This window comes from Camellia sinensis, chromosome 13 (assembly GCF_055761805.1).
Source record: "Camellia sinensis isolate YWXY chromosome 13, ASM5576180v1, whole genome shotgun sequence".
Lineage (NCBI taxonomy): Eukaryota > Viridiplantae > Streptophyta > Magnoliopsida > Ericales > Theaceae > Camellia > Camellia sinensis.
Window position 1 is genome coordinate 84,111,163 of NC_138973.1, and position 13,098 is coordinate 84,124,260.

General features: G+C 32.8%; 1 protein-coding gene across 2 annotated transcripts; it reads right to left on the minus strand.

The window, feature by feature from the left end:
* Positions 1–2,221: 2,221 nt before the first annotated feature.
* Positions 2,222–12,075, minus strand: LOC145806241 (uncharacterized). Of its 2 annotated transcripts, none has more exons than XM_082902685.1 (2): positions 11,881–12,075; positions 2,222–6,726 (listed from the first exon to the last, which is right to left on the minus strand). In XM_082902685.1, the coding sequence occupies exon 2, from the start codon at positions 3,954–3,956 to the stop codon at positions 3,336–3,338; it is 621 nt and encodes a 206-aa protein (XP_082758811.1). In that variant the 5' UTR covers positions 3,957–6,726; positions 11,881–12,075; the 3' UTR covers positions 2,222–3,335. The 2 variants fall into 2 exon arrangements, with proteins under 2 accessions (XP_082758811.1, XP_082758810.1); XM_082902684.1 differs by having other exon boundaries at positions 11,839–12,075.
* Positions 12,076–13,098: the final 1,023 nt, after the last annotated feature.

Sequence of the window (13,098 nt, forward strand, 5' to 3'; positions counted from 1 at the left end):
GTTACTAGAGTTCCGGTTAGAAATAGCATTGATCAAGTGCTTTTCCAACAAGACTCCCAGAAACTCAAGGATCCAATCAACATCCCAGAAATTAAATCCCATACCCACATAATCTCACATAAGCATGTTATCAATTAAACACATAGCATATGATACTACATCTAAGTCTCTATCAAGCGAGACAAGCCCATTGTGATACTAATCACTTCCCACGTACCCAAAGTATTCGAACCCGGTACGCTCTGATACCAAGTTGTAACGCCCTCAAAATAATAACATTAAACCCATCAAATAAGACTTGCATTTACATTTAAACTAACCGCATTCCTTTATTCATTAGAATTCCATTACATAAGTATTACATGTTAACATCATAACAAAATGCCCTACGGGCTTACAGCTTTCCAAGTTAACACTTGGTTACAACAAAAGAGTACTAACTCGATTACACATTAAGCCCTGGGCTTGAAGTTACATGTAATACATCAAAGTTAAGCGACAAAAGTATGTCCGCCACTAGCCTCCCAGCTATGTCCTTGGAGGTGGCATGCTTCCTGCACCTGAAAATGATATTCCCATATAGGGTGAGCCACAGCCCAGTAGAAATACACTAAACCAACCATGGACAATGACTAAAATATTAGCAATTGATAGATGGTCAACACTGATACAATCACATAAATTACAAATTTATGTCATACAACTTATGAGCCTAAGTTACCTTTCATTTTCCCTTTTTCAACAGATAAGCATGCTAGCTCTATCATCATTTCCACAGATTTGTATAAAAACTATATCTCACATTCAGATAAGCATAAAAGTTATATCCACATTCTCAACAGATATGTATAACAACAATATCCACAGATAAGCATATGAGCTATATCCACACATCACAAAGATAAGCATATAAGATGTATCCACACTTCTCTAGACAAGCATATGAGCTGTGTCTACGGAGTTCATCCCCTATCTTCTCCCAACACTATCCGGTTTAGAGGTACATCCCCTATCTTTCCCTAAACCGCGGAGTACATCCCCTATCTCCTCATCTACACATAACGTATATAAACACATTAGTTCTATATACAATCACCCAATACATACAATTAATGTATTCTATCAACCGTCAAGTTCCATGACACATTTCATTGATTAGTTTCAGTTTACCTAATCATCATGCATTGTCTACAACAATCACGACTATCCTCCACCGATAGCCCAAAGCAGTTATTTCTAAACAGAAAATAAATGCACAATGGATATTCAATCAATATTTCATTTCTTCATTCTTCTCAATTAATTATCCCAATTAATTAAACAATGTAATTAGGTCAATTCCCATAATTAACATTTCAACCCTTAGGTCCCATTTTCATCAATGATTCAACAATCATTCCATTTTCCTATGCCAAACATGCATCTAGGTTTATTATGAATAAAACCCCAACTTTTGTAAAATTACACAAAAGCCCCAAACTTTCACAAAATTACCAAACCAAACCCAACATCTCAAAATACCAAAATTTAAAGACAAAACCCATAGAGAGGAGTAGGATATCCCTACCTCGAAGTTTAAGCCACAAAGGAGATGAAGACTCGAAGATCAACTTGCTCCAAATCCAAACTTTTTCAGATTAAATCGAAGCTCTCAACGCCCTCTATCTTTTTAACAAAGGCCCTAGGCTAGATTCACACCCTAGGGAGATCAAATCTTAGAGAGAGTGCAAGTTTAGAGAGAGAGGGTGTCGGATTTAGGGTTTAATCAAAGAAAGGGACTGAAAAAGTGATGTCTAAGACGCTGTTGTCCGCTGATATAAAACACGCTCGCTCGAGCGAAGGATTGGTCGCTCGAGCGACCAGACACAGAAAACTCTCGCTCGAGCCAAGAAGTTCTCGATCGAGCGAAGAAAAATCCAGACCGCTCGAGCGAAGGAAGCTCGCTCGAGCCAAGAAAAACAGCTCTCAGGTCCAGAACCAGGTGCAACACAACTCTCGCTCGAGCGACAAACTCCTCGCTCGAGCGAAGGACCAAAAAATCTGGGCAGCAACACTAGGCTCCCAAACACAACCAACCTGTAACAAACCTGCCTAACACATCCCATAACTCAAATATGAAATAACAAGGATGCAAACACGATAATAAACAACAACCAACATCCACGGACACATGTCCGGATCACTGTACAATAAGGGTAAACCCGGGATCGCTATACAAACCACTAGGAATCAAGGGGTATTTGGTGAGTAAAGGCGGAGGCTCTCCCTCAATCAATGAATCTTTTTTTTTTCTTTTCTTTCTTTTGCACATTTTTTCTTTCTTTTGCATATTTTTTCTTCTACTCTTTCTTTTTCTTTTGCACACTCATTGGCAGCTGACACGCTCAAGAGTATGGAAACCGAACCAGAGAAGTATGGATATAATAAGGATGGCCTGGTTGGTGACTCTGAGGTAGCCTTTTCCTCATGGCTGGACTACAAAGAATTGAGGGGAAAGCCATGGAGATGCAAAAAGATGGTAGGTGGTTAAGAGACTCAACATCACCCATGATATGCTAGTATAGGTCAATTCCTCTAGAAACGCAAAAGATCAATGATAGAAATTCATAGAGAAAAAAAAATCACTAAGGCGGAAGACTCCAAAATTTGCTAATCCAAGAATGTGTACAGAATGAGACATAATAATCAAAAAACATGCACTCCAAAATGAGTAATGACAACAGAAAGCACACATATATTAACATGTAATGGATATTCTCATCAATTTCAATATGTACCAAGGACCACTAAAAAATTTCAAGCTTGCAAAACCATACAAAGAAAATCTTTTTGGTTTTTTATTTATTTTTATTTTTTTGTTTTTTAACCAAAGCAAAAAAAAACGAACAAGCACACATTTTTTTTTATTAAAAACAACACACAAAAACCCAAAAACTAAAACGACAAAGCAAATTAACACAAGTCAAGTTTTCTCACCCAAACCGCATTAGTACGAACAAAGTTGTGAGCGTTACGGTTCTTGGATGGTGTCTTGACGTTGTGGTTCCCTTTGCTTTCAATGGGAACCCATCTCGACTTGGTTTCCAACATTCTATCTCTAGGTCTAGGTAAACACAACCTCTGTTCATGTTTGGTCTCAAGCAAATCAAAATAGCAAGGTTTATTATGACCCTTAACCTCCATACGACCAATGAAGTGTCACTTACCCCATGAGATGTTAGAATTTCTTCCATCTTTATGAGACACTCTCCCATGCAACTTATAACAATAAGGGCGAATATGACCATACAGACCACAATGATGACAAATAAAAACAGGGTGTACCTTCTTTTCTTTTACCTTACCAACTCTTGGAAGTTTGAGAAGTCCATCCTTATGTTGAATTTTTTTTCTCCCTTTCCTTGAGTTCTTGTACCATGAGATGTGGAAGCACTCTGTTTTTGCTCTTTCATATCACCAAAGCCAATGCCACTCTTATCCGAACAAATTTGTTGAGACCCAATGATATTGTCCAAAGTCTTTGATCCTCTGTTCCAAAGACCAATGGTAGCCATAGCACACTTGAGTTCTTCCTCTTTCTTGATCATTAGTTCTTCCAAAGCAACTTGAGACATCTCGAGAGTTTTAATTTTTTCTTCATATTTTGCATAGATTTGCTGTAGCTCATTCCTCTCTGTCTCATAAGTCAAGAGTTTTTGTCGATCATTAGCTATCTTGATGGCATCAATCCTAGCCTCGGAAATCTCCTCCTTTAGTTTGACATTCTCACTTTCACATGCTGTGAGTTTCATAGTGAGTTTGTCATTCAATTTGGATAGCTTAAGAGATTCCTTATACAACTTTTCATAAGCTTGCTCAAGCTCTTCATCATCACTTCCTGAGGATTCATCATCAGTGGCATTCTCAACTAGGCTCTTCGGATACTCTGTTCGTCTTTCAGTTTCAGAAGCCACCATGAAAGCAAGGAATTGTTTATGTCCCTCTTCGCCTTGATCTTCATTGTCACTTTCATCTTCATCAGATTCTAATTCATCATCCCAAGTGATAGCGAGGGCTTTCTTCTTCCTCAACCGAGTGGGGCATTCTTGAGCAAAGTGGCCAAATTCTAGGCATTCATAGCATTGGAGTCTTTCAGAGTTCCCTTGTATCTTTCATTTCTCCTTCTTGGCTATAGAATTAATTTTGAGTTTATCTTTGCCTTTAGATTTATGAGAATGAGTATATTCCAAAAGATTAGGATTCTTTTTCAAAAAAGATTTTTTAAATTGTTTAACAAAAGTAGCCGTAATCTTGGAATCTATCTCACAATCCTCATCAGAATCCTCTCCAACTCTATGAGCACTATTAAAAGCAATATCTTTTTGTTTTTTTTTTTTTTTTTGAAATTCCTATGTGCCTCATAAGTTTGGAGATTTCCAACCAACTGATCTAGCTTGAGGTTGTCAACATCTTGAGCCTCCTCAATAGCCGTAACTTTTGGTTGGAACCGATCGGGCAAGGATCTCAAAATTTTTCCCATAACTTTGGATTCTGGTATTTTTTCACCTAAATTGAAGCTGGAATTTACAATGTCACTCAACTTCGCATAAAATTCATCAAAGGTCTCACTATCTTTATTGAAAGGTTTTTGAAACTAGATGTGAGCCTTTGAAGTTTTGAGCATTTCACCGAAGGAGTGTCCTCATGAATAGTTTGTAAGATATCCCAAGCCTTTTTTGCGACTTCACTATTGCAAATTCGACTAAACTCTTCAGGTGTGACAGCACAAAAGAAGAATTGATAGCTTTACTATTCCAGCTGCTATTTTGGTAATCAATTGTGTCCCACTTTTCAATTGGTTTGGGGAACGTTACTCCATCAACGGTAATTGTTGGTTTGGTCCACCCATTCATGACCGATTGCCAAACTTTTTCATCTATAGATTTCAAAAACGATCTCATCCGAGCTTTCCAAAAAGAATAATTGGATCCGTCAAGTAGGGGTAGTCAAACCATAGAATTTCCCTCACGAATTGAATCCATTATCACAAATCAAACAAGATCTGACTCAAAAGTTTTAAAACACAAACGAGCAACCCGCTTTGATACCAATTGAAAAATCTAGAAATCCCCTAGATGTTGAGTTATGATTATGTATCAATTTTAAGCAATATATAACAATCCCAATCAAACAATCAAGACAAATCGACACAACGATTTTACGTGGAAAAACCACAATTAGACACCTCCAATTGTGATAAAAAACCACGGGCAACAGCCACAAAACAATCCACTAAGAAGATATAAAGGAATTACACAAGTATACTCTCAATTACCTAGCGAATCCACGCCCGAATTGAACCAACCTCTATGTGCCTCTTCCAACCCCGTCTTCACCTCGGAATTGTTTTGACGATGAACCACTCCAGAATCCACCAAAGCTTCAGGGTCGAATTCTTCAGAATCTACCGAAGAACAACTCTCTCTTTTGTGTAGAATAAACAAACAAACCTTTGATGTATGCTTCTTAAACCATGAGTTGAATACTCAATGAAAACATCAAAGAAAACTAGCAAAAAATCCCCAGATATAAACCTTAGAATCCAAAAAGAAGATCTGGAGGACTTGTCCAAGTTTTGGGAGAAGCCCAAATACTTATAGAAAACCAAAGTAATCCTAGTTTTGGAAGAAAACCAATTCCTTATAGAAATCCAAGAATCTGTGTTCGCACGGTCCGCTCGAGCGTGGTAATTCCCGCTCGAGCGGAGGCTTCAAAATTGTGTGATTCATATAGGCTTCACGCTCGAGGGGACGTCCCCACGCTCGAGCGTCGAATCACACCATCTAGTACTTTTTCAGGCGAAGCAGAGATGCTGTGAGTTTGCAATCCCCGCTCGAGCGGGACGTTCAAAATTGGAAAATCTAGAAAACTTGATCCTATTACAACCTCTGTTTTGATCCATGGAAATTGACAAAGGCATGATTCGGGTTGGATTCGCATCTAATAAACTCATAGCCTCACTGAAATAAAAGGTGCGAAAACAAATACAACTGAAAGGAGTTTTGTCAAACGGGGTTGCCAAGAATAAAACCTAACAGTAAAAGTCGCAACCATTTTTGTTTTTCTTTTTTGAATACTGAACTGAATATTATATGTATTTAATTATATTATAATTTTGGTGGGCACTTGACACTGACACCCTCTATTTCTTTTCATTTTTTTGCTACAACAAATATAAATTATGTCTAATATCCTTCACAAATTATGCACCAAAAAAAATAACAAAATAAATTTATATACATATATATAAAATCATATAAAATTATAATATAATTAAATCGACTAACAAAATATGATATTTAGATACTAATTACCCGCTATCTTAGTTATTAAATGCGCTTGTGTCCTGTGCTCCAATGATGATTTTTTTTATTTATTTACTTATTTATTTTTTATAAACCATTGCTCTGATACCACTTGTCATGACCCGCTCCCCATACCCAAGGGTTAAGCATCGTGATGGCCAGTAACTAAAGTTATCTCTGGCCAATTCTAATAAACGTGAGCAGAAATAATATTTAAGTGAGGGTACCAAAATAATCATTGCAGTTTCTATTTTTATAACAAAATTTATTGACCAAAAAGGCCGATATTTACATATAAAATATCATAAAAGTGTTGTGTGTGTCTATTCCGCAGACCCGCATCTAAGACTTTCCAAAAGCTATTTCTGAATTGCATTGTTTCCTGAAAATTGATAAACAGCTATAAGCATATGGCAGAGTGAGAAATATTATGCTAAGAGTATAAGGGATATAAAATAACCATGGATAGTTATGTAACTAAAATATTTAAGATCACTTGGTCTGAACGAATAATCATTTAAGTGGCAAAACTGAGATTATGTAAATAAATAACCATAATCACGGTACCGAACAGAACGGAAAAGAGGTCACAGGAGTGACAGTCAGAACAGAGATACGGATTCAAGAAGTGACTCGTACGGATTATAGAGGTGGCTCCCACAATAGTGTAGCACTTATCTTCACACAGCACTTTGCTCCGCACAGAACAGATGTCAATAAATCCATGACAACAGAAGACCATAAAGTGACCAAACAAAAGCCGATGGTTATTTAAGTCCCCAAAGACGTGGGACTCCCGTGGTAGTACTTACAAAACATAATTATTTATAAGGTCATAGTCAAATATTCTTTAAAATTTAAACAAACATATCCATGTGTTTTATTTTAAGCAAGTAGAGTTCAGAAAATAATCAACATAATTAAAATATAAATATAAGTTATAAAATATAATTTGTATTAAATGAATTATGGTAACTAAAAACATACATAAAATATATTATGGTGACTCAAGGTATAATATAACTTACCTTAAAATTATTACATCACTCCTTCTTTCCACTATCAAAAACCTTCTTGACTTCCAGTATTTTTTTCCTTTTCTTTATTTGTTTTCCTTCTTGATCTTCAGTACATCCTAAGCATATTCGCCCTTATATAGAAAGGCAACCATGTGCACCAAGCCACATGGCTGCCACGCGTCTGATCCCCATTCATTAGCAATTAAGTCATCAATTCATACTTATCTTTTATGTTTATCTAAAATGCTTCACTTTAAGTTGAATTTTACTTTGGCCCAAATCTTAAACTAATTATACACCTCTTCTTTTTATCTTTTTTTTTCTTTTTTTTTTTAATACATAATTCCTAATTTAATTACACTTCTCTTACATCTATAACATTTAATATTTTATTTTACTTTTACAGAATATTTAATTAAACATTTAGGATTTTTCTCACTTATAATAAAATTTAAGGGACAATTTAAATTTTTGGGTTGTTACAATCTTCTCTCTTTTTACAAATGTCGTCCTCCAAATTTGTCATATGTGTGAGTTATCCGTTGCGCACTTTGATAAATATATATTTGCTGATTAATCTGATATAAAATATTACCTCAAATTTTTTTTTTACCAAAAACAACTCACTGTTTATTTGTCAAAACGTTTTTTTTTTTTTGGGCCAAAATGAGAAACAATCGGTAACTTTAAAAACTTTTCATTAGTTTTGCTTCTGAAAATAAAAAAATAAAATAAGAACACAATTAAACAAGCGACTGAAAATATAATGACAAAATCATATGTAAGAGTTGAAGAAATTTGAGATAAACTTCCATTCCTTTTATCCGTGAATCTTCCATTGATAGAAAATAGTTTCAAAATTAGTATCTTTAGAATTTGAACCCATTTGTAAATAGTCGAAATGATTTTTTTTTTTTTTGGAATACTGAGCTGAAAATTATATGTATTTAATTATATTATAATTTTGGTTAGTGCTTGAGCCCGACACCCTCTATTTCTTTTCATTCTTTTGCTATAACAAATATAAATTATATCTAATATCCTTCACAAATTATGCACCCAAAAAAAATTTAATTAATTAATTTTTATATATATAATTATAATATAATTAAAATCATACAAAATTATAATATAATTAAATCGACTAACAAAATATAATATTTAGGTACTAATTGTCTGCTATCCTACTTCTTAAATGTGCGCATGTCCTATGCTCCAATGATGATTTTATTTATTTTTATTTTTTTTTATAAACCATTGCTCTAATACCACTTGTCACGACCCGCTCCCCGTATCCAAGAGGTAAGCATCGTGATGGCCAGTAACTGAAGTTACCTCCGTCCAATTCTTGAACAAATTAATAAACGCGAGCGGAGATAATATTTAAGTGAGAATACCAAAATAACCATCGGAGCTTCTATTTTTATTACAAAATTTATTGACCAAAACGGCCGATATTTACATATAAAATATCATAAAAGTGTTGTGTGTGTCTATTCCGCAGCCCCGCATTTAAGGCTTTCCAAAAAGCTATTTCTGAATTGCATTGTTTCTTGAAAATTGGTAAGCAACTATAAGCACATGGCAGAATGAGAAATATTATGCCAAGAGTATAAGGGACACAAAATAACCATGGATAGTTATGTAACTAAAATATTTAAGATCACTTGGTCTGAACGAATAATCATTTAAGTAGCAAAACTAAGATTATGTAAATAAATAACCATAACCATAGTACCGAACAGAACGAAACAGAGGTCATAGGAGTGACAGTTAGAACAAAGATACAGATTCGAGAGGTGACTCGTACGAATTATAGAGGTGGCTCCCACAATAGTGTAACACTTATCTCCACACAGCACTTTGCTCCACATAGAATAGAAGTCAACAGATCCATGACAACAGAGGGCCACAAAGTGGCCAAACAAAGGCCAATGGTTATTTAAGTCCCCCAAGGCATGGGACTCTCGTGGTGGTACTTACAAAACATAATTGTTTATAAGGTCATAGTCTAATATTTTTTAAAATTTAAACAAACATATCCATGGGTTTCATTTTAACAAAAAGAGTTCAGAAATTAATCCACGTAATTGAAATATTAATATAATCTATAATAGTTTATAAAGCATAACTTGTATAAAATATATTATGGTAAGTCAAAATATACATAAAATATATTATGGTGACTCAAGGTATAATATAACTCACCTTAAAATTAATATCTCACACTTTCTTTTCACTATCAAAAACCTTCTTGATTTCCAGTATTTTTTTCCCTTTCTTTATTTGTTTTCCTTCTTGATCTTCAGTACATCCTGAGCACATTCCCTCTTATATAGAAAGGCAACTGTGGGCACCAAGCCACGCGGCTGCCACGCGTCTAATCCCTATTCATTAGTCGTTAAGTCATCAATTCGTACTTATCTTTTATGTTTATCTAAAATCCTTCACTTTAAGTTGAATTTTACTTTGTCCCAAATCTTAAACTAATTATACACCTCTTCTTTTTATCTTTTTTTCCTTTTTTTTAATATATAATTCCTAATTTAAGGGACAACTTAAATTTTCTTAAACATTTAGGATTTTTCTTATTTATAATAAAATTTAAGGGACAACTTAAATTTTCGGGTTGTTACACAAGTAATCCTTAGGCTGGTGTCTGCAAGTAGACTTTACAAGTACTACCAAATTGTCATTTTTACCAATATTAATTGGAAGGCTCGACACCTGTAATCTGTCATTTTTACCAGTATTAACTGGAAGGCGTGACACCTATCCGCGCGGTTTTCTGGTCTTTCACCAAAGACACATAGGCCAACTTAATCAAATTCATCTACACCACCTTTCAAGACTTACCACCGTATTTACCCCAAAATCATTTCATAAAAACTTGTTTCCCAACATTCCTTTCTCAATGCAAAGTTTTCAAATCAAATTTCAAAGCTCATCATTATCAAATGAATTGATATGTCAATGCAATGATTAATAATACAATACAATATTTCTTCCACTTTCAATACTTCCACACAATATTTCCATTGTGATCAAATTTCTCATTTCTCATTTCAATATAATTTCTCAAGATTAATAGAAATACTTTTATTTCAATTCATCCATGGGACAACATAATTCTCATACTTAGAGTAATCTCAACCATTTAGTCACTTCAAGACTATATCAACATTTTGAACAATAGTTTCCAAAATTTCAACAATTCTCATATTCCATGAAAACCATCATTTATATGTAAACAAATAAATAATTTTTCAAACATCATTTATTTTGGCACACAAAATAAATATAACATCTTCAAAGATTGTCAACATCTTTCTTAAAAATTCCCAATTTCTAGGTTTTCTCACCAAAATCACTCATCTTTATTTATTGAATGAAAGTCACCAAAAACATTTCTCTTCAATCCTCATAGTTCAAAACCCTCAATTTCAATTTTAAAAGGCACAAGAAAGTAAACTCAAAAAATCTTTTATCTTCTTGAATCAACAATCAATTTTCAAAACAAATCAAAGGATGATTTCAAAAATCATCTAAATCTTACAAAAACATATATATAACTCAAAGAAAATCCCAACTTATTAAATATTACCATTTACATTCTACTATGTCAAAAGTTATGGTATAATCTTAATAACACACTTTTAACCATAACAGATATAACCTTTTAATCAAAACTAATTTAATCCACTAAATTAGTAAGTTTGTTATATTAAAAAATTTTCAAATTAATAATACCAAACCTAACTTCGCATGCCTCATGCCTCAAATATAACTATATTTCAACAAAACCATTTTTCATGCCAAGTTATTTAAAGAGGTAATATTTTTACCAAATTCTTTACTAATAACAATCTCACAACTTTTTCTAAAATTACTTAACCAACATGATATTTACATTAAAAATTATGAAATATGCCAAATAGTAATATTTTCAAGGTTATGAGTTTGAAAGTCCACATTTCACATTTTTGTTTTCATAAAACTGAACACAACTTAATCATCATCAACATATTACCTTTTATAAAATATCATGAATATAACACTTTTAAAGTTTTTAATTCCAAAACAACTCTATAATTCCTACTTAAGCATTTACTCCATATTCTTCAACATTAAATTATTTTTTTCAAAAATAAATTCTAAATCAAAGATAAAAAAAATTCAACTTTATATTTCTCAAAATAAATCATCTAATCATAATATGATGTAGAGACAATCCATACAACTATTAAATTTTATTTTCGAATTTCTTTGCAAAATTATCAACACAAATTGATTTTCCCAAATCAATCTCAAAATACCAACATTCTTAACATTTCAACATAATTTTTCTTTCAAAAATTACCAAACAAAAATCTGAAAATATATATATATATATATGTAATACCTCTTATAATGATATATTTTCTCAAAATAACCCTAACATAACTTTAATCTAAAAATATGAAGAAAGTCCTTACCTCAAATAATGAAGAAGAGTAGATTTGGAAGACAAATCTTACCCGATCGTGAACTCGAGACTGCCATTGCAAAGATCACGACGAGCTTTCCAACTTTCATTTACAAAGTTTTTGCAAAATCTCACTCTAAGAACTCCCATTTGAAGCTCAAAGATTGAGCAATAACGAAGAATAAAGAAAGAAAGAAGGAGAGATACACGCTGGGAGAGAGAATGAGAGAGCCGAGCTCTCTGTACAACAAAGAGAAAAACAAAAAGGAGGGGAAAAGGAAAGGCGTGGGCCTATGTGGGTTTGGCTTTCCAAAAGAAAAAAAAAAATTAGTTTTTTCAAAATATAATTTTTTTAAATAATATTTTCAAATTTTACAATATAAATTATAAAATGATATAATTTTTCTCACTACAAAATATAATATTTTTGTACACCACAAAATATATACTCATTTTTTTCACTACAAAAATATATAATTTTTCACCATATGGTACACATCATAAAATCAACTATCAAATATTTATAATAATTCTATATAATAAATAATAACAACTCTCAAGGTGGTTACTACCAATCACATAATTAAAAAGGACCAAATAGTTAAACATGAGTCACTAAACAAACTCAAATTAAATTAAATCTAAGTCATGGGTCCCACCCAGAAGCCAAACATGGTCCAATTATATACCAAAATAGACCTAACAAATTTATCCAAATCATGATCTAAACATTCAAAATTAAATAACAAAAATCTGCTATAAATTAAACTGAACACCAATCAGTCCGTGAATTTTCATAAAATAAATACTTATCATTTAATTCTAAAATTTTTACCCAATGTGCTAGACTCGTATGTGAACAAAATATAAAAATTTCATAATTTTCTGATATCGAGAACTATTTTAAAAAAATACAAAACCAAACTGTTTTCGCACATAATTTACACAATAGTTAAATCTGAAAATTTGTTCAATTAAATTATGCACTGTCTATTTAAAAAAAAAAATTGAGTCATTATAGTTTTAAACCTGGATTGCAATTGATGTGCTAACCTTTTGCTAACTTTATTATTGGCAATAATTATAATTTGCTCACTTTTTGTTTATTTATTTATTTATTTTTGGGTTAGTTTCTCTATTTTTTTTATTTTTTTTTTATGATTGATTCCAAAGTCTTTTTGTAGGAACATTGGCCAACTTGTTCCTTGAAATAAGCATTGTCCCATGAATGAGTTATCCAATATTTTGATGGTTTTATTAACACTTTTTT

What these genes read in the sequence shown, in the direction of transcription:
- LOC145806241 (XM_082902685.1), bottom strand. Translation starts at nt 3,956, where the DNA reads ATGGTGGCTTCTGAAACTGAAAGACGAACAGAGTATCCGAAGAGCCTA.